Source organism: Typopeltis vanoorti, chromosome 9 (genome assembly GCF_054136105.1).
Source record: "Typopeltis vanoorti isolate ZY-2024b chromosome 9, IOZ_Tvanoo_1.0, whole genome shotgun sequence".
Classification (NCBI taxonomy): Eukaryota; Metazoa; Arthropoda; class Arachnida; order Uropygi; family Thelyphonidae; genus Typopeltis; species Typopeltis vanoorti.
The window spans coordinates 77,951,507-77,971,386 of NC_143557.1; the positions used below are offsets into that span (position 1 = coordinate 77,951,507).

The following is a 19,880-nucleotide window of genomic DNA, read 5'->3' on the forward strand; positions in this document are numbered from 1 at the left end:
CTCCGCATTTATTAACTAACTGACCTTTGTCCTTAGCGTTCCTTATCACGTGCTTTCTCTACTTCCTCCTTTTGCAGTAGCCCTGTCTTGTCCACTGCCCGCATGTTTGCCATTCGTCGCTGACACCTCCCGCCAAGCCGCTTCCCCGTTGGGTCTGAATACCGCCCAAGTCTCAGCGGGGACACCGGACGGTGAAGTAGGGGTGTAGCACAAGACTCGAGCTACTCGGGTAGCTGTTGGGGACAAAGCAGAACCCTGCACGTGCATCAGTCCAGCCCTGGAGACCCCCTTTGGTGTTGGCCCGGAGCTCGCAGCTGTGGGAATAGATCGCTGACGCCGCTGGGGGCCCGCACCAAGCCGCCATCACCGGATCTGCAGCGCGCCACAGGGGTCATGCTGTGCTGGTGTCTTGGCGGGGAGGCGAGGTGGGGGCCACAGAAAACCCGCGTTCCTGGAATCTGGCCCTAATTGAGTCTCCACTGTTTGTCTTCCGCTGCAGGCATGGAGGACTCTGTGATTGTCCCGACCCCCCAGAGTGATCCAGAGGCGTCCGCTGTTGCCATGGAGACCGAAAACAGCCCCGAATCAGGTTAGTACTTAAGCCCAAGGGGGTTCCTCTCTTTTATGTGTCTTGGTGATCGTCGTCCCTTTTGAGACGACACACAATCTTGTCTCTTTCTTGCACTTTGTGATTGGTTAATTTTAATCTCCTTTTGCTAAAGGACAGACAGGCAGACGGACGGAGTTTCAGGATTTGAATGTCCACAATGATTACGCGAGAAGAAAGGCAGCGAGACGAATAATTGCATGCTAAATGAGAAACGGCTGGTGGGCGGAGAAAGCTTGATAGGAGAATATAATCATTTCCCTCCACTGCAGGATCAAATAACGCAAAGAAAGAAAGACAAGATTGTGTAGGATTAGCTTAAGATTTTGTTGCATGTCTTTCTTGTTTTACATGTATTTACCTTGTACGCTTAGAAACATTTGCCTTTGTTAATCCTATTTATGTGTTTATTTTGTTAATTTTAGGATTTTTAAATGCACAATTCTTGAAGAAGACAACACTAAAGATTACCATTTCTACAGTTGCACACAAAAACGCCATCTGGAAGTTTAAATTGGAAGTACAGAAATTGCACACATATATGAATAGCATATTACTTGAAACCTAACGTATGATTTACTGGAAACCGAAATGCTAAGAATGCAACTACGAAAAAAATATTTAAATGAACTTTTTATTTTTGCGAGATACAAATAAATATACAAAGTGAATTTATTATTGTTTCAACAGCTTATTTTTTTAAAAAAAATACAAAGAATGGCATTTTCTCTTTCCTTTCTTGCTTAAGAAAAAAGATGGGAGTTTCGTTGTTATGGTTTCCAGGTGCAGGATCAGAATTAAACTTTGAACCTTCATAAGACAAATCTAAGCGGCTTGTAAAATAATGAAAGAAATAATTTCTCCTCGAACGTTTCGTTTCCGGAAATGGTTTAAAATAAACGTAGGTTGCATCTCTAACCGGAACTACAGTGGATGATTGATACGTTGCAGGAGGAACAACATCAAAGGTGACGATAGACATCGTTAAGGGGGGAGAAAACAATCAAGAAAAATTCTGACCTGCAAAACAGTAGCAAATACTTCTCCCTGTGAGCCACACTATAACTACGGACACCGAAAAGAGTAAAAAAAAAAAAAAAGCAAAGCTACATCTCCAAATAAGTATACCCAGTTCGCTGGGAAAACCAGTTTGAGAGAAGGCCTTGCCTAGTTAGATGTCTAAGCGTGGATGTAATGTCACTGCAGGAAACCTCAGATGTTCGCGTCTGTGTACACATAACCTTAAATTACTTTCTTTCATAATGCTTTATCCCATTGCTTGTATGTATTTCAAGAACGTGCGGGTTCCTTTTTATAAAGGAGAATTTGCCAGGTGAGCACAACCATTTTTCCCTTGCCCCGAAGGTGATTGGTACTCTCATTCGCTCAGAGCAACCCCGTTCAGCAATTAGTCAAACACGAAGCTATTGAGACAAGTCCCGCAGCTGGGTTGGTTCGGAGTTGATTAGCTACTGAAACCGTGTTTGCTTTTCGCCTCACTATATGGGCGCTAATTGTCAAGAAAATCTTTCCTTTGTAAGTGACTAGCAATATCATCAGAGCATGCGTGTAGCAGGAAAGAAGAAATGGGGTGAGGGAGGAGGGGTGGATATTTCACTTAAATGCACTGAACAAGTGTCTGTTTAAAGAGTCGCCTCCGATACGGTCGCCGACTTTTCGGCCATCGCCCCTAGATGCAGGTGCAAGTTGAACACTCCCCTTCCCCATCGCTACTGTCCTTGGGTTACGAGAAAGAGAGGCAGTAATGAACAGAAAATACACCATCTCGATGTCGTGATAACCAGATGGACGTTGACGATGTAACTGGCTTAATAGTGAGAGATGACCATCAAGCGGATAAAGAATGGATCAATGTGTGACAAGAATTTATTTAAAGCTGGTGCGTCCTCTTAAAGCAAGAATTGTTACTTGATCAGGACGAACTTAGTTACCCAGGGCAAAATGATAAATCTTTAATTTTTTATATATCAGCTACTTTGCTGTTCTAAGTAGAATTGTTGGAAGTTGACTCCATTCTCTCACATTATACACTGTACCGTATTAGTCGATTTTATTTAAAAACCTTCATTATTACTGTTAGTGTGATTCTTTTTTCGTGCTTTTGGCTTTCCCTGTACTGTAGTTGGTTTGCCATTGACACCACCATCAACTAGTTGTTTGTACAGGTGAGATTGCTTGCCATTGCTCACATATTGCGTCAGCTAGTTGTTTCACATTATGAGATCGTTGACGTTTTAGCACATTCCACAACTGGCCCATTTAATACGACTGGAAACCATTCTTTTACCTGTTGCAGGGTAAAAGCAATGTCTTCGTGTTGTACAGAAAACTTTCACAAATGAAGGTGGCAGTTCGTTATATCAGAAATTTGGTATATTCTAATGCATGTAATCACCTGGCTTAATGCAAACCATAAAGTGTGTCTCATCCAAATTTATTAAACGACACAGAGAACGCTAGAAGAGAAGCTGCAGGCTGGAAATTCACCGTCAGCATCCAACTGGGGGGGGGGCATCTTTCAATGATGCCACAATTTTGTCTCTGACAAAACTTCTTCAAAGTCCTGAAGATTCGAGTTTAATTTACATAAAACAATTTTTTTTTGTTTTATAAATATATCAGATTTTTCCTTTTAAAATTAACAGAAATGTATTTCTAGTTTTTGAACTTAAACAATTATAAATCATAATATCTACACTTTACCATAGTTGGAAATTATAAGGTCAATCTGTAATTACATTGTTCATATTTGGCAATTCATTGATGTATGTTAACGATATTTAAAATACGCTAGGTCATCCTGACATGAAATGGATTTGCAAAAATGTGACATGTGGCAGAACAATGTTGCATCACAAAGGAGTTCACATCCTTATATTTTAAACGCTTAATACATCATTGTTTTTAATAATGCTTAATGCAGTTGGTGATTCAGTTTATGGTTTTAAAATATAGTAATTTTGAAGTTATTATTAAAGTTTTCAAAATTGGAAGTGACTTTATATAATCATTAAAGACATCAATTTACATAATTTTTATTTTCAAAAAAAAAATGGAGAAGGACAACTTCACAAAGTGAAGTTGCCCTTCCTGGGATTTCGATATTTTCACAAAATCGTTTAATTCAAATTTTAAAAAAATAATAAAAATCTTGGCCCACCCACGATACTAACGTACTATATGTTCACAACTTTTCATGAGTGTCACATAAAAAAAATCTGTAAAAGATGAAATGTCTTATTCATGTAAAATGTCCCTTTCTTATTTGAACTAATACAACCCATTCTTTCTTCTTTACTTTGGTTCTTACTTCCCCCACCCTGTGCTGCTATCAAAGATTGATACAGTGAAGATTCCTTGGTCCATAAAAAACAACTGTTTTTATTATTATTTATTCACTTCTCAATGACGTATATTTGTTTAACAATTTAAAGACTATCCTCAAGAATTGTTGTTCGACTTCATTTCTGATAATGGATTTTAAACTCCTCAGATAATATTATACTCGTATCATCTTCGGAGCTTTCCACACTGGTTAAAGGATTTAATAAGCCTGGATCGTGATGCCATTGTAGGCTGCCATACTAGTAGCATCAATACGCTTGTTTTAACATTTCGAGAGGGTTTGCATAACTCTGAATAAGTACGATCTCTCTCTCTCTCTCTCTCTCTCTCTCTCTTTATACAATTTTGCTCAGTCTTACTTCATTTTATCTTTTTATGTTAATATTTTCATTTCTCTTTTTAAGGCCCCCGTGTTTGTCTGTGAGGATCTCATTTCCTTCAGGAAACATAACGACAACAAAATAATAATTAAAAAAAAAAAAAAGCTAATAGTGAATATTTGATGAACTTAATATTGCTGTCTCACTACAGGTCCATAGTCTAGTCCTTTAATATTAAATATGGATGAAATGCTAAAAGTTAATTTTCATGTTTATCAAACGGAATCACTAATCAGCATTGCCAGAATTTTGTTGGTGCATTCAGGGATTTAATCAAAATTTCGTTTATGACCAGAATTATGTTCCCGTACAATAATTAAGCACGATGAAAACATTTCATTACTCTCATTTATGTGAACGGAGGTAATTTTGCAATTCAAACTTCTCTTTATGCTTCTTTTCATCCGGGACTTCGTGTGGTGGTTCCAGTTTCTTAGCAAGGACTGTGATAGCGCCATCTTCGAAATATTTTTCAGAATAGAATTGTCTCTCTTAATTACATTGATGTGCGTTAATTATATCAGTGAGTTTGAAACAGTGCGGCCTGTTTAATCAATGCTGTTTGACTTCACGCCGTACATTTGCCGTAATATTTTAAGAGAAGTTTCTCTCTTTTCGCGCGCACATACACACAGGGAAGGTCACGAGGAAAAGGGAGAAGTGCAGTTGAAATACCTGACAGCGCCGAGCAAGAATCTGACTCAGAAGTATCTATTGTGCATCTCGACCTCATTTCGTTGGTGAACGAATATCTTACCCACACATGCAGAATTAGATGAAAGAAAGTCTCCGCTGGACACCTCATTAGCACATCGTAGCGTCGACAGGTTCTTAAGTAGTAAGAAAGTGTCTGTGGAATGACGTCAGAAGATGTGTTGTCTTGTAACAATCGATCATTAATCAGTAAGTGCGCGAGGTGATGGTTTCCGCGTGTTTCTGCACGGACACGGTGGCAAACCGGGTGGTGAGCTTGGAAGGAGGAAAAGGGGATGAACGGCTTACAAGGGGGGGGGGAGAATCTGACGTGCATTGTGCAGGGATTACTGTACCTGGTATAAATAACCGGCGACCCTTACGCCTTAAACCTGCAAGCGATAATTAAACACAAATGCAAATTCTCGACTACCAAGAAAGGGATTACTGTTACCTGAAGGCACAGATTAATATCTAAGGTGTTGGACAGTTCGTGATTCGCCAACGAATGTATTGACACGCACCTATCGAAACGGAAGTCCCTAGATTTCCGGAGTTTATTTGGAATTAACGCTTCATTTATTCAATATATATAAGATCGCCAGTTTCTTCTGGGTCACACACGCATGCATGCACCTGATCACGAACTGCAAAGCATCAACCACGTGACCTGTCTTATTAAGAACATTCTCCCGAGCGATTAACGGCATTGATAAATGGAATACACACACTACCGAAAACTAAGAGTGCAAAATATCGAACGGCAAGATATCATGCGATCATTTTTCATAACTAAAAGCATTACCATTCAAGAAAGACAGTTTCCTGTTCTCCTCCAGCCCGGACGTGTTGCTTGTTCTTTATTCTGAACGACTTCCATCTGAATCACCTTTAGCAACCTTTGATCTAGGTACACGTGTCATTGTGCGAAGTACGGACCTTGTATCCAGCAGCGACAAAGCAACAAATGGCTGGTTTACTCATCTCAACCTGTTCGGCTAGCTTCCAATTAGGCCTGCTTGTTCTTCTATGGTTGAACCATATAACACGAAGGAACGACTCCCCCCCCCCTTATTCTGTTGTCTTATTCTTATCCCTTGTGCCTCTTTCATTTCTTTCTTTTGGTAACTTTTTCTCGTTCCTTCTCCTTTTTTTTTTCTTATTTTCTCACTGTCCTTGCTTTATCACACTGTTGTTCGTGTACCTTCTGAAGATCACACACATTGTACCAAAATTTGCAACTCTCGCCCTGAAATTCCCAGCAGTCAATGTTTCGTTCGGGCTGCCTGATCCGTACACGGTTTGTTTGTTTCTCAAGAGAGCACTGTTTATTGGTATGGCGATCCAGGTCGGATGGAAAGTGCTGTTGCTGCCACCTTTATACCTGACACATCCCCAGTAGACGTTTGGCCTTCCGTATCGTGCGATGCTACATCTCTCTCTCACACACACACCAGCTAGCTGGCCCGCACTTCGTACAGAACTCTCGGGACCAGGCATTTGGCACGAACTAGAGGGAACGCTAAACGTCTACTTTATTTCGTGGCTCTTTGTGCAATGGTTTGCTGGCAGAGAACACTCGGAGGCAGTTAATGGAAGATGTGATTAACATGGCAAATGTTGCTGGCCTGGAAAAATACACTGGCTGACGTGTGGGCGATACGAAGCGGAAAGAGCTCCGACAAGGATGTACTGCAGAAATTGGTACAGTCAGACAATGAAATTAAAGGAAGAAAACATCGCTTACAAAGAGAAATTTCCTTCATTTGATATTTTGATGTTCTTGGATTTTAAGCCATCACCCCTTCGAAGAGTACTTCCGCGCATGACGGTGCTGACCTTCCATTCCCTTTAGTGAGTCATTTAAAGCGAACCTTCCTCAGCGGGAGAGAAGGTTAATTAAATTATCTACCCTTCACATGCATAGCTCACTTATTCTTTCCTTATCGTTACATTGCTGTTTTCTAATTGCAGTGAAATTTAATTTTATTTATTTACTTATGAGACTTTTTCTTTTACATCCAACTCAGCTTGTATTAACTTCATGTGCGATAGCAGCGCCCTCTGTCTTCTTTCTCGATCCGATTTCTGGAAAAAAGTCAGAATATTCTGAAACATTTCGAGAAAAGTGTTTTTAATATTCTCATTGCAGATAAGAAAGAGGAAATTGGTGTCAAAAGTAAGTAGACAGAGGTCCGTGTCCTTTTTAATTGTGGGCGGTGCGGTTTTACCTTTCTAAATTACACAGGGAGTGTGAAACGTGATCGTAAGACTTGAATATTTCATGAGTAGACGAAATTTGAAGAATCAGTCGACTAATGTAGACCTAAAAGAGGAAATTTAAAAAAATCTCTAAAAAATTGCCACCTCTACCAAGCTTGTGTTTCCAGTTTTTCGCCAGAGTAAACACCTAGAATGAGTCCTCCGAAATGGTCCAGTGACGTTTATTGAAAGAGATTATGTCTAAAATTGAAGGGTGGACTGGTTCTGAAGAGCTGTTGTCCCTAGAAAATTAAGGGTTTTCCTGGCGCTCGCTGTCTATTCGCCGTGGGTGAGCAAACTGCTAAGGAAAGGGTGGTGCCGCAGCCGTCTAGCGCGCTCCAAGGTAGCGTCTCTCTTTCCCCCCCCCCCAACCTCCTCCCTGTTCTTGCGGATAAAGGAGTCGACCTTCAGGAGCCTGATGATTTGACGGGTGCAATAACCCCTCCCAGTTACCACCCTCGTTTCAATGAAGGTGTATGTTTGTAAGGGGGGGGGGGAATATATACTGGGAAGTATTCATTCACCGTTGAGACGACGCTGTCGCCCCTCCACGCCCAGAACAATCCGAGTGTAGGAAGTGGCGAATGTTTTTCTCCTTCTTCCTTCACCTCTAACACATTCGGAACAGAGTTTTTATCGGAGAAGTCGATCTCTTTCTCTCTGATATGCTGGACCAGTGCGCGCCTTCTGCCAGCATGTTTGCTCAAAACCACCCTAATATCGTGCTGACAACGTATCTTTTCCGCCTCTTGAGTTTCAATCCACAGTTATAAATGGGCGTACTTTTATTATTTTCTCATCCCGCATACTGATACACCTTTCAAAACGAACTGAGAAATACTGGATCCTACCAGATAGAAAACCTGCAAAAAAGTTTGGGTGAGTACTGAACACTATTGGTAAACAGTGGCATAACTACCGTACTTGCCCAATCACTTCTTGCTTCGGCAAACTCAGAAGCCTGCGACAAATGAGCATTGAAAGAGGTTCAGTTTATCGTAGTTGCGCCGTTGACAATAAGATTTGATTTAATTTCCTGTCTGTTTCATTTTAATTAATTATCTACTTTTATTTCCCTCCTCTATACTAATATATAATTTACACACAGACACCAAGCAGACGTGTGCTTGCGCAAGCGCACTTCGATCCATCTGTTAAATGCATACGTCGAAATTTTTTTTTTTTTTTTAATGATGGCGCGTTTCTTAGGAGTGCTTTATTGGGAAGTTGATATTTATTCTCGCAATTAGCACATAACAAATTATTTCATAATTTCTTTTTTACTGTAACTGAATCGCGAAATTCGCGATTCAGTTACAGTAAACCCCCCCCCCTTAAAGCCATTCAAATTCACTTACTTTTTTTTTGTTGTAAATGTTATAAAAATTATTTATGCTTGTTTATTTAAACGAGTTGATGCTCGATTTCAGATGTGTGTAACATAAAATTAAGAGCCATAAAAATAAGGAAAAAACACTGAAAAAGTCCAAAATTAATAATGAAATTGCCATTTGCTGATAATCGTGAGACATGTTTATACTAAAAATATCGCTTAAAAAAAAAACGCACTTAGCAATCTGCTAACTTACCTACATACGAGTCGACGTGTCAAACTAGCGTTTTTCAGGACCTATTAGGAATAAGATATCGCTAAAATATTGACTGGAATCTGCTTCTAAGACTAAATGTCTTGTAGAATTTTCAGCCAGTTTCAAAGCTATCATCAGTATAAAAGAGTACATAATAAAGATCGCAACCATATTTAAAATTAAATGTATAGCCAAGAAACTATGATTTTATTCATGTTTATAGGTAAAGAACCAAGTCTGAAATACTATTAGCACGATAGGAACTAAACCGAGAATGTTTCAATCACAACGTTCAAAAACATTTTTTTTTATTCTTTTGTTTCCGTCATCATCTGGATTTTAGAGTACCCAATTGAAATGGACAAAGATTTCTTGTCTGTAGTCAGATTACTAGGTGACGGTGCACATAATAGTTTATTTGCTTTCGAAACTTCTGTAGTTATTATTATTAAATATTTAAAGATTTAGTTGACGGACAGAATAGTGTTTTCGCGCATACCTATTTGCTCATAAATTTGTTTGACATATGTCAAACAAATTTAAAGACACTGTCATTACGTCAAATACTCTTGAATTACTATATAATAACTTATATTTTAACCTACTATTTAAACTTATTGGGGGGGGAATAAACGTTCACTCGTTTTAAGTTTTGTGATAAAGTAAATTTTTAATTTTTGAGGCTTGCTTCTGGTACCATTTACACGAACTTCTTTCAGAGATAGTTTAATAAAGACAACAATTTGTTATCCTAGTCAGCTCCGCTAACTCTATCTTCGACAGAAATATTTTACATTTGCCATCTGCAGAACTACACATCTTGAAAAACATGTCGAAAATTTAGTGACTGTTTGCACCGTGATTTCTATAACGTCTTTTAGGTAGTGATGGTAAAGAATAACGTTTCAAGCCAATGATAGTAATCGGTAGCGAATGTACCGGATCACATATATCTACAGTATCTGTCTGTATAATTGTCAATATAACGCAAGAAAACAAAATCCTATTATAGATTGAAACTAGAGGAAAAAGCATTTAGAACTAGAGGAAGAAGTAAATCAATTATAATAAGCAATACCAGTTGAAAAAATAACTTGAAATTAAGTTGTGACATGATTTGATTTAAAATTCCATATTAAAATTAATATTGATTATTATGATCAACGGATATGCTTTCCAACTATTTGAAAAGCATAAATTTCAAGGCTACTTATAGGACGATCATTTGTAAAGAATGTTTTTTTGTTAAAAAAAAACTCCTCCGCTAGCGATTACCGACATCTTGGCTACCCATATGGTGTAGTCTGTTTTTTTACGAATATGCCAATCGATAAACTGCTGGTCATCGTCATTCCTTTCACTCTTTCCCTTAAGCCTGTAAACATATCGCAACCACTGGTCAACATCTGTTCACTGTCCGGCTTCAACTTTTTCTTTTCGTCTTCATTCCACACGTTATTTGGAACTTTCTTCCTAATACCATTTTACTCATGGAACTACGACCTCCATTTGTTCAAGAAACATAAAACAGTCTTTATTTCTGCATATGCGACTCCCATTTACTAAAGATTGTAAGCCTATGGTACATCACTGTTAGGACTGTAGGTGGGATACGGACCAGATAATCTGCATTTAGAGCAGGTTGTCGAGATTATTATTATGACTTTCAATACTCTCTCTCTCTCTCTCTCTGCAGGGTTTTTTTCAGATGGAAAAATATATGGACCAAAGTATGGATCGGCAGTAAGACGCTTCATATAGCACTTAGAACTCAATGATTACGACAAGAATATATTTTTTTATAAAAAAAAAAAAATGCAGTTTTACACAAACGGCTCACGCATGAAACTCTACGCCCATACATGGGTGCAGTTGCCGTCCCTTTTGTTAAAGCTCTTTCTACTCATACTGCAAAGGCCTATGAACACATAAGTATGAAAATCAGGAGTCAATAAATCAGCTGTATATGTAGCAAGATGTGTGTCGGGCCGGTTGGTTATAGGTCTAAACAGGGAACATTTGAGTGACGTGTAACACAAACGCGTAGATAGTCGGGCCTCACTTGAAGGTGATGAAATAACTGGAACAAAATTCTCCGTGTACTTCAGTCTTCTGAGGTACTTCGATCCTATTCGCTGATCTGAAAGCATGGATTAAGATTACATGCGATGAAAATCCTAATTAAATGCTGCGATATTTTAGTCATTGGATATACTGAGTCATACGGACTCGAAGTCCAAAATATAATACTGTTATCTAAAAAATTTTAAAAAAATGCAAGTTTCGAAGACCTGAAATGTTTACTAGCAAAGCTGATTTCTTCTGCTTATCTGCATTTCAATTAAATATCTGATTTCTTGTTAGCCCTGGAGAAGCTGGAAAGCCAGCGAATGCATCGAGCTCTGTACATATAACAAGTTATGACATTAATACGCGAATTTTTTTTTACTTGCTGATGCTTACTATTACTTAGAAATTGCCGTAGTTTTTTTTTTTTTAAATAGCATTTAGTCACTTCTTAAAGCAGCAAGATATGTGAAAATTATTTCATATAAAACTCCGAAGTGAATATATTTAATATATAACTTAACATATAGCTTTCATGCATGCTAATTGCATAGATTTGAATGCTGTCATTAGAATAATGCATAATATGCATATTGTACGGAGTACATTCTTCAAAGTAGCATACGAGGCATTTTCTGGTTAAATCTTTTGCGTTTATTTTTATTCACTCTGCCTCAAGATATGAATGATAATGAGCGCGCAAAAGAGCCTAAAAATCTTCACCTGGCCTTCCCCCCCCCCACAATAATAGATATTTAAATTAGTAATTTAAATATCTGTTATTGAACAGATAATAGATATTTAAATTTTTACTAAATTCTCATACTGCAAAACAGATAAACAAGTTAGAACAATTGCAGTTTACAGACACAATATAATAGCCTTAGTTCCTTCGGCCGTGATTGCAAACATAATTAAATACACCAAATAGACCAACTTGACGAGAAGACGTTTGCCCTAACATTTTTTGGAACTTAAAAAAGACACGATTTGAAGACCTTGTATTAGTACTATGTTTAGTTTGATCCCACTGTCTGTAGATTTTAAATCACGGATTCGACCACCTCGGTTGTATTTTAGCATAATAATTATTAAACATCTATACAGCACATACTTTTGACCGGGAGCCAGCCACGCTGAATGCTGTCAGGAAGGGATTCGCGAGAAAGCTTCAAAGGCTCATGCTCTTTAGTCTAAGCATAATACGAAGTCTATAATCTGTTTAGAAATAATTTCCGATATAGAGGTGAAAATGATATTTATTGTTTATGTTGCTGAAATGCAGTACTATATATATAAATTAATTTCATAGGAAATTTATTATTTTAGGAGCGCTGATTTTTACCGACTTGCTCGTAATAATCTTAACTGAGAAATGAAATTTTATGATGATCCTGCGTAATGATTTCTGTAGTTTATTACTAAGCGATAACCATGAATATTTAAAGGATCAAAGTCTGCCTCGAAAGACTATTTTTTTTTTCTCTCGTAAGAGGGTGCTTCACGTGAATAATCACCACGCTGGTTGAATATTCATACCAAATACATCACTAGCTTCATTTTTTTTTTTTTTTCCCCGAAGGATTAGAATTACCCTGAACTACGGTTTTCCCTCTGTCTACCGTATTTCACTAAATGTTATGGCTTAAAAGTCAACCTCTTCTCTTTTTTGTAACTAAATCAGACACCATAATCATTGCCATAAATCAACGCAATAACCGTATTCTTTATTTGGAGGAATCTGACGTAGAGAACTGTCTCAAGAAACCTTATAATTATCCAATCATTCAAGACAAGAGATATCCAGAATTAAAAAAAGGGGAGGAAAAAGATGACATTGGTAAAGTGACAACAAAAATTCATCAGATGCCCGAGGCAATCACTATGTTGGGCTCGACTTGTGACGCTAATGGTTTCCAGATAATTAAATAACCATTAGTATACACAGTAATGATACTGTCGTACGAACTCTGTCACTGAACCACCAATACCTAATCGAAAGAAGTAAACATAGTTGAAAAGAAGTTGATATTTGACTGGGGAACAGGAAAAATGAAATGCCAATTTTGAAAACTGTTCTCCGGTTCCACATCAAGAGTCAACAATGGTGCAAAATTTAGAATCGCAGTTTCCCATAAAACAAAAATGTCTTTAATAAATGCTGTTAATAAGGTCCATAATCTAAACTGCTATACTGGTTCATCACAGGAAGACTACTCGAACTCAAGGAGTTGGCATTCTTTCAAGATAAGTTACTTCTAAAAGCTACGTTTTTGTTTATTTTACAATAAGTTTAATTTTCAATTTGTGTCTGTTCGAATGCTCAGGACATATTTTGGTACGAAAATGCAAAACTGAGAGATTAAAAATCGAAAAAAAAGTGGCAAGTAATTACAGCGGTGTGTTCCAAATTTGCTGCCATTCAGATGTCTATATGATATTGTCAAACGAGACATCGCATTTCGTGATGTGGTGGCTATACGGTTCGCATGACACATTCATGATTAACTCAAATTTTGGCCTTCGTAGGTAAGTCAACAGTTTTGTTTGCCTAATAAAATTAGCAGAAATTAAAAATAATGAAGCATATCTTTTATTCTGAGTTGCAGCGGTGTGTACTATTCTTTTTGCTGTTGTAATACAGTACTACTTACCAAAATTATTAGGATATATCGGTGGATCATAAGTTCATATTTTCTGTTAATTTATTCATTTAATATTAATTCAAATAAAATCCAAAATAGTCTTATTGATACTGGCAGCGTATTTGTTTGGTGTTAGGTTTGCTAAACCTTATCCGATTTACAGAAAAGTTTTTTTTAAGTAAATGGAGTCGCAATATAGTCATCTTCCTCATCAGTCCTGATGTTGTCGGGCAAGGAGATGGTAGCATTAGCGATAAGTTAATTAACATGACCATTCTGGCGACATCATCAACAATTACTCACGTCCACTGTAACAATAGAACCATTAATCTTGCTTCAAATTAAAGTAGCAATCTACTGGGCCCACTCGAGGAAACACTTCATTTTGCCCAATTATATGTCTCCACCTTTTTCATACAGGCGAGAGAGAGAGAAGAATAGCGAGAATTAAAATTATTAAATACGTGTGGTCTGGAACAGAGTAATAGCTCTTGCTTGCTCGATGATCATGTCTTATGAACTGTGTCACTGGTTTCTTTGTGTGATGAGATCAGTGTGCACTGAAACCGTAGATTCACAGAATATTGTGAAGAGCAGTTGATTTCAGTTTTTTTGCAGGAGAATCAGTTTCAAATATCCCATTATATGAATACCAGAGGTACCAGATGACTACTGAATTTACGACTTTTTTTTACAAGATTTCGCTGCCTACAGCCAATTTGAAAAAGACGTCAGTGTAATGTATATTGGCATTTAATGCAGTTTTATTATTCAGCGAGATGCTTGTCTCGATATAACATCATTTGATAGGTTGCTGTGGGTCTGCATTTGCGAGGAAAACCAGTGTCCAGAAGTGGCCAGCCCCATGAAATGGTTAATGACCGACTGGCGGCACCTTTGAGGTTGAATAGCACCCTGGAAGCGATGATATTACCTTTTGATGCAATCCCTGTCTCCCTGCTGCTAATTATATATTTTCCCCCGAGTGTGAATGGCGTGGAAAAATCTATTACAATCACTGCGTGCTATTGTCACGGTGGGGTTGTCACGATGGTAGGGGTTTTGAAGGACGTCATCATACAACTGAGTTTTTCTTTGGAGTTATCGCTATGTCTTGGTGCCGCACGAACTACAATTTGTAGATATCCCCCCCCCCCACACACACCTTCCTTTCTGCATCTTGCTTCGAATTCTTAAACGTAGAGAGATAGCACCGATGGCCAAAGCCTTTGAATAGAATTTCATCTTCGCCATCTTCTTGAATTGCGAGTTTAAAATTTTTCTCTAACTGAATTATCTTTTTCTAATTAGATGATGTAGTCGATTCACCAGAATGAATTGACCAACACATCCAATTTATAAAGCAGTTTCTGATGCTGCCTAGTTCAGACACCAGAGGGCGCTAACTATCGTAAAAGTGACTTTTGTATGCGCAGACTTACACCATTTCGGAAATTAATTTTTTTTAACTTTCGCTTTTTTTATGTGTGTGTTTTGTTTTGTTTGACGTTGTAAATTAGCTGTGGAAGGTTATTTTTGCTATTCATCCTGAGGACGGTCCCCATCAACGTGAATCCCGCCAGAAAGGAGGTGATAAGGGAACGCTAGACATGCATCAAGTGGTCCCTAATTAAAATGGGAGACGGGACGAGTCAAGTCACCCTTGGTCCGGCACCTTACGCCGTAGGGCGTCCATTAAATGAGTCTTTGCCGCGTGGTCTTTTCCACTTGGCTAGTTCCCTGCACCTCTGTCCCTAAGAATATATCCAACGATGCACACATGATCTCCGCCACAGACAGATTACACAAAAAATAAGCTAAAGTGCAAATTCTATAGCAAAAAAGAAAACTTTGTCATGAGATTCTCTGGGAATCAGGTAGTAGCCATCAAAGCATCATCTAATGAACTGCTTTTTTAACTAGTGGCAAAAGGAGCCTTCTGAAGAATTCCCAAGCGATATGTGGGTAAGGAAAATGCGCCCCAGAAATGGAATACACAGAATTTTAAGTGCTGTATTACAAAGCAATGCATGTTTTTGAAAGCAATTCTAATCGTAGCATGTTAAAGCATAAAACTTTGAAAAGTGTTGTAAGATCCCTTTAAGTTTAAAAAAAAAAAAAAAAGTCGGAATTTTTTTTTTTTTTTTTTTTTTAAAAAACATTGCGTTCACAATGTTTTTTTAAAGTCTGTTGAATAAACACTCGCTGTGTCAATCGCAGAATTCTAAAACAGTAATTTGCTCTCGCATGGCTGATTGCAACGACATTAATTTCAAAACCAGAGACGAAAATTTGCGTATAGTCGCATCCCAACTTTTAAATCTGTAACGCACTGTACATGCTGCTTTATTAACGAGAGTTTGTTCAGCCCTTGCTTACAGATGCGTACAAACACAATTAAGAATAATTTTTTAGCTTTTTCTTACACGTCTACATTTTAAAACAACATTTAAAACACCATCGAAATATCATATCGCAATGAACTTGTTATACAGCATTTATAGTAAAGAAAATGTGTGAATTTTTTTTTCTCCAGATTACATTGAAGATCGTTGAATAATCTAATCTAGCTGTTCTACAGAGAGCCCTTTTCTCGGAAAGGCCTGGGTTCGAATCCGATTTAGGACGGGAGTTAGCTTTTTTTTTTTCCAAGGTTAGTTAGCTTGTCTCATACGGTGGTCTCATCCTCTATAATAGGCAGATCGATCAGGATGCCTTAATCTATTGTCCTTAGAGCATTAGTTCTTCAGCCCTAGTTCCAACCAAACCCTCCCTGCTATCCAAATTTTGAACTCTAATCAAAATATATTTGCATTTATTTATTAAATTCTATTAATTTTAATGGAATTTAATTACCCAAAATATCGGAATCAACATACAGAGGTAAAAACAAACAAAGGATTGATGAGGCCATCCAGAAGCTGGAGATCATCTATGGAATAAAACTGGAAATCAGTGGCTGCTCGTAGCTTGAAATCGTGGTGGTGCTGCAACTTTCGAAATGTACATACAAACTGTAAGTACAGTGTATACGTGTTTGGATAAAATATCAAAATTATGGTAAAAATTAAACATGAAACAATATTGTTTATTATCGATAAAATTATAGCTTAGTATAATTCAAAATTACTTAAAAATAAAATCCAATAGCATAAACCCAGTAACGTTTTAAAATAAAAACTATAACAAATGTTATGTCTTTAATTGTAATGTCCAAATATTTAAAGAGACGGAGTAAACACAGTAAGCACTACGAACACTACTACTGTCGCAAACTGCATATACTGTAAACAACAGTGGAACTGCGCGACGGACAGTGCCGCATTACGCTAATAGCTCGCATCTCACTATGACGTGCATATGCTTGTGTGCGTAGCAATATGACACTGTGGTAAACACAGTGCTGCTAGTGTCCTTCTCCCTCCTAAGTGTTACAAGATGGATTTTTATTATTTTTTATACAAAATAAGAGAATTGTATAGGATTGTTGAGGATAAAATTAAATATTACAAGCAAATATTAATAAATATATTAATATATTTATATATCGAGAAAAATTGGGGGTTCCGCAGTGCCTATGCACGAGCTGCCCTTGCTGGAAATAGAAAAAAAAAAAAAAAAAAAACCTAAATCAGAGAGGGAAAAATCACCTATCCACATAAAGGTTTGTTGCATTGTAGGTACCATAGTATATATGCAAATATTAACTCGTCTATACATTTTTAATGTTTCAACAGAGGTAAATAAATATTATTACTATTATGTCTTTAATTGTTTCATTGGTAATGGTTACAGATTTTCGCAGAACACTTTTTTTTTTTTAACCAGGATATTATAGTAAGCCATTGATTTATTAGACCAAATATTAAAATTTGATCACATTACGATAGATAGTATTTTGAACCTTGCATGATTTTCTGTGTGTAGTGATCTGCAAGGCACAATGAATATCATTAGTCGGATAAATTCATTTACAACAAAGGATTGCTTTTTGATGTAATGAAGTTGAAAAAGAAATCCAAGATTTGACTGACTAAACAAAAGCTATTATATTCGAGTTATTTCACAGCTGGTATGAATCAACAACTGCGGATCGCAGTTATCGTTTTTTTATGTTTGATATATTTGTGTCATTTATTTGCATTGCTTAAAACAGAATGGATATTTAGAACGCAATGTTTAATCAATTAGTTACTTGCAATTTTTGAAAACATTCATTTAATCAAATAAAAAGGAGAGAATAGAGTACGTTGATGCGAAGCCCGAGTATTTAAAAGATTATCCCTCCTGGAAATGTACAAAATATTAGCTTCGATGATTCGAAGTCACCAGAGGAAGTTTATTTGCATCTGTTGAAGACATCTGTAGTTGCATCTATCCCTGGTGACAGGACTAATGGGATGAACTCACTTAGCAAATTTAAAGCAATTATTAGCAAGTTAAGAAGTTCCTCGAGAGATGAATGGGACAAATATAACTGTCTAATGACGCTAGTAAACTTGTTAAGATTCGGTTTGGTAGTTGTTTTATGTCTCGTCACGTTATGAAGATGGGTTGAATCCGGGATCTGTACCTCATAAGGGAGATCATCAGTGATACTGCGTATTGAGCTTAAATAAAAAATAAAAAAAAAAAGAACTCGAAAGTTATTCTAGCATTTAGATGCTTTTGAGTATTGTATTGAACTACAAACTTTTCGTTGCTCTTAAAGCAGCAGTCGTGTCAAAAATCTCATAGCGAACGAACACAGGATAACATTATTCTGGTCCTTTTGCGGGTAGTTTTACGCCTGAATGTTGACATTTAATGAGCTATATGTGGGAACGCTTTTCGCTAGCGATTAGTGAGGCAGTTTATCTCAGCTTAAGAAAAGAACTGTGTTATTAGCAACTTGCATCTTCTTTCTCTGTCAGTGACCTTTTCGGTTCATGCGGCATTGCCGCTACAGTTCTCGCCTCTTTCATTTCTCCGTCACTAACTGCACATGGTTCGTCTACGATGTTGTTGTAGCGTGTAAACTAATTGTACAGATCCCCCCCCCCCCTCACACACACTCTTTGCACCGTCAGCCACCTCCTACGGTCTACAAATTTTACTCCCCCCTTCCCTATTTCCTTTAATTGGTTAACTGTCTCTTGAGGGTACCTAGATTGCTGGATATGATTTTTTTTTTTTTTTTTTTCGAACATACCAAAAACGATCCGGCTTTGATCCTGGAATGAGTGAGGGGGGGGGGGGAGAAGAAATCGCCTCCAAAAGAACCTCCATTACGCCCCTTATCTATTCTATCCCCACACAAAACATTCCTGACATTCGTCGAGTTTGCTTGAAGAAAGCTTTGTTGGTGAACTCTTCCTCTTTGTCCGATTTTCTCTTCGTTCGTGACAACTTTATCGTTTAAGGGCAGGGTTCCGCGAGCCCCTTTAAGCGACCCCATTGTCGTAACTGACAGGTGTCTCCTCTTCACTAAATCTATCCGTCCGAGACGTGCACCTGAGGCAACCTACAGATGTAAAAGCCTGACAACATGTTAGTTTCTCTCTGTACATTGAATTGGGGTGGGGACAAATGACAAAAACTGATCTTTCTCCTGAGGGTGGCCAAAGTACCAAATGTAGCAAATAAACACTTTTTATGGAGACAGACGAGTCAGTTTTAAAATGAAGGTGTACTTTGCTTTCTAATTATTTCCGTTTTTAAGAATAAGTGGAGGAGAAAGATTGGATACCGAAATATGCCTGCATTCAGCTAATTATTCCCTATCGAAATATTTTTGTAATCATTGTAATTAATTTTCTGTCGAAACACTGTTACCTGCGATGACAGTGTTTCTACAGAAATATTCGTAACATTCATCAGTTGCGAAACTTAACATTTTAACCATTAAAACGAATTAATAAGGGGAAGCTTAATGTATAGTATTTAACTCCATACGAGATTTGTATAAGATGACAAAGCATTAGTGAGGATACAGGTTAATAACTTTAAAGATTAAAAAAAAAAAAAAAAACAAGCTATAACGCCCGTTGATAACAAAAACAGGACATTGTTCTTGTTTCCCAGAATGCAACGACATGACTGCAATTAATAGGGAAAGTAGAATAGAAAATGGGGGAAGAGGGAGAGAGAGAGAGATGTCGTGACCTCACCGGATATGGAGCGAATTCTCTTAGCCGATAAAAATTCATCCGTGGTCATTCTGTATATAACAAGTGCATTTGCCACACCCTGTATCCTCAATTAACTCGGAAACTCGACCTGAAATAGAACT

The 19,880-nt window shown here is 37.6% G+C and overlaps 1 protein-coding gene across 1 annotated transcript in view; it reads left to right on the top strand.

Moving 5' to 3' along the window:
• Positions 1 to 294: 294 nt before the first annotated feature.
• LOC150103171 (uncharacterized) overlaps positions 295 to 19,880 on the top strand; it is a 62,272-nt gene continuing 42,686 nt past the window's right edge. The window contains exon 1 of the mRNA XM_090397821.1: positions 295 to 589. Within this exon, the coding sequence (XP_090253947.1) occupies positions 502 to 589 (88 nt within the window). The 5' untranslated portion in view covers positions 295 to 501. The remainder of the gene's footprint in view (positions 590 to 19,880) is intronic.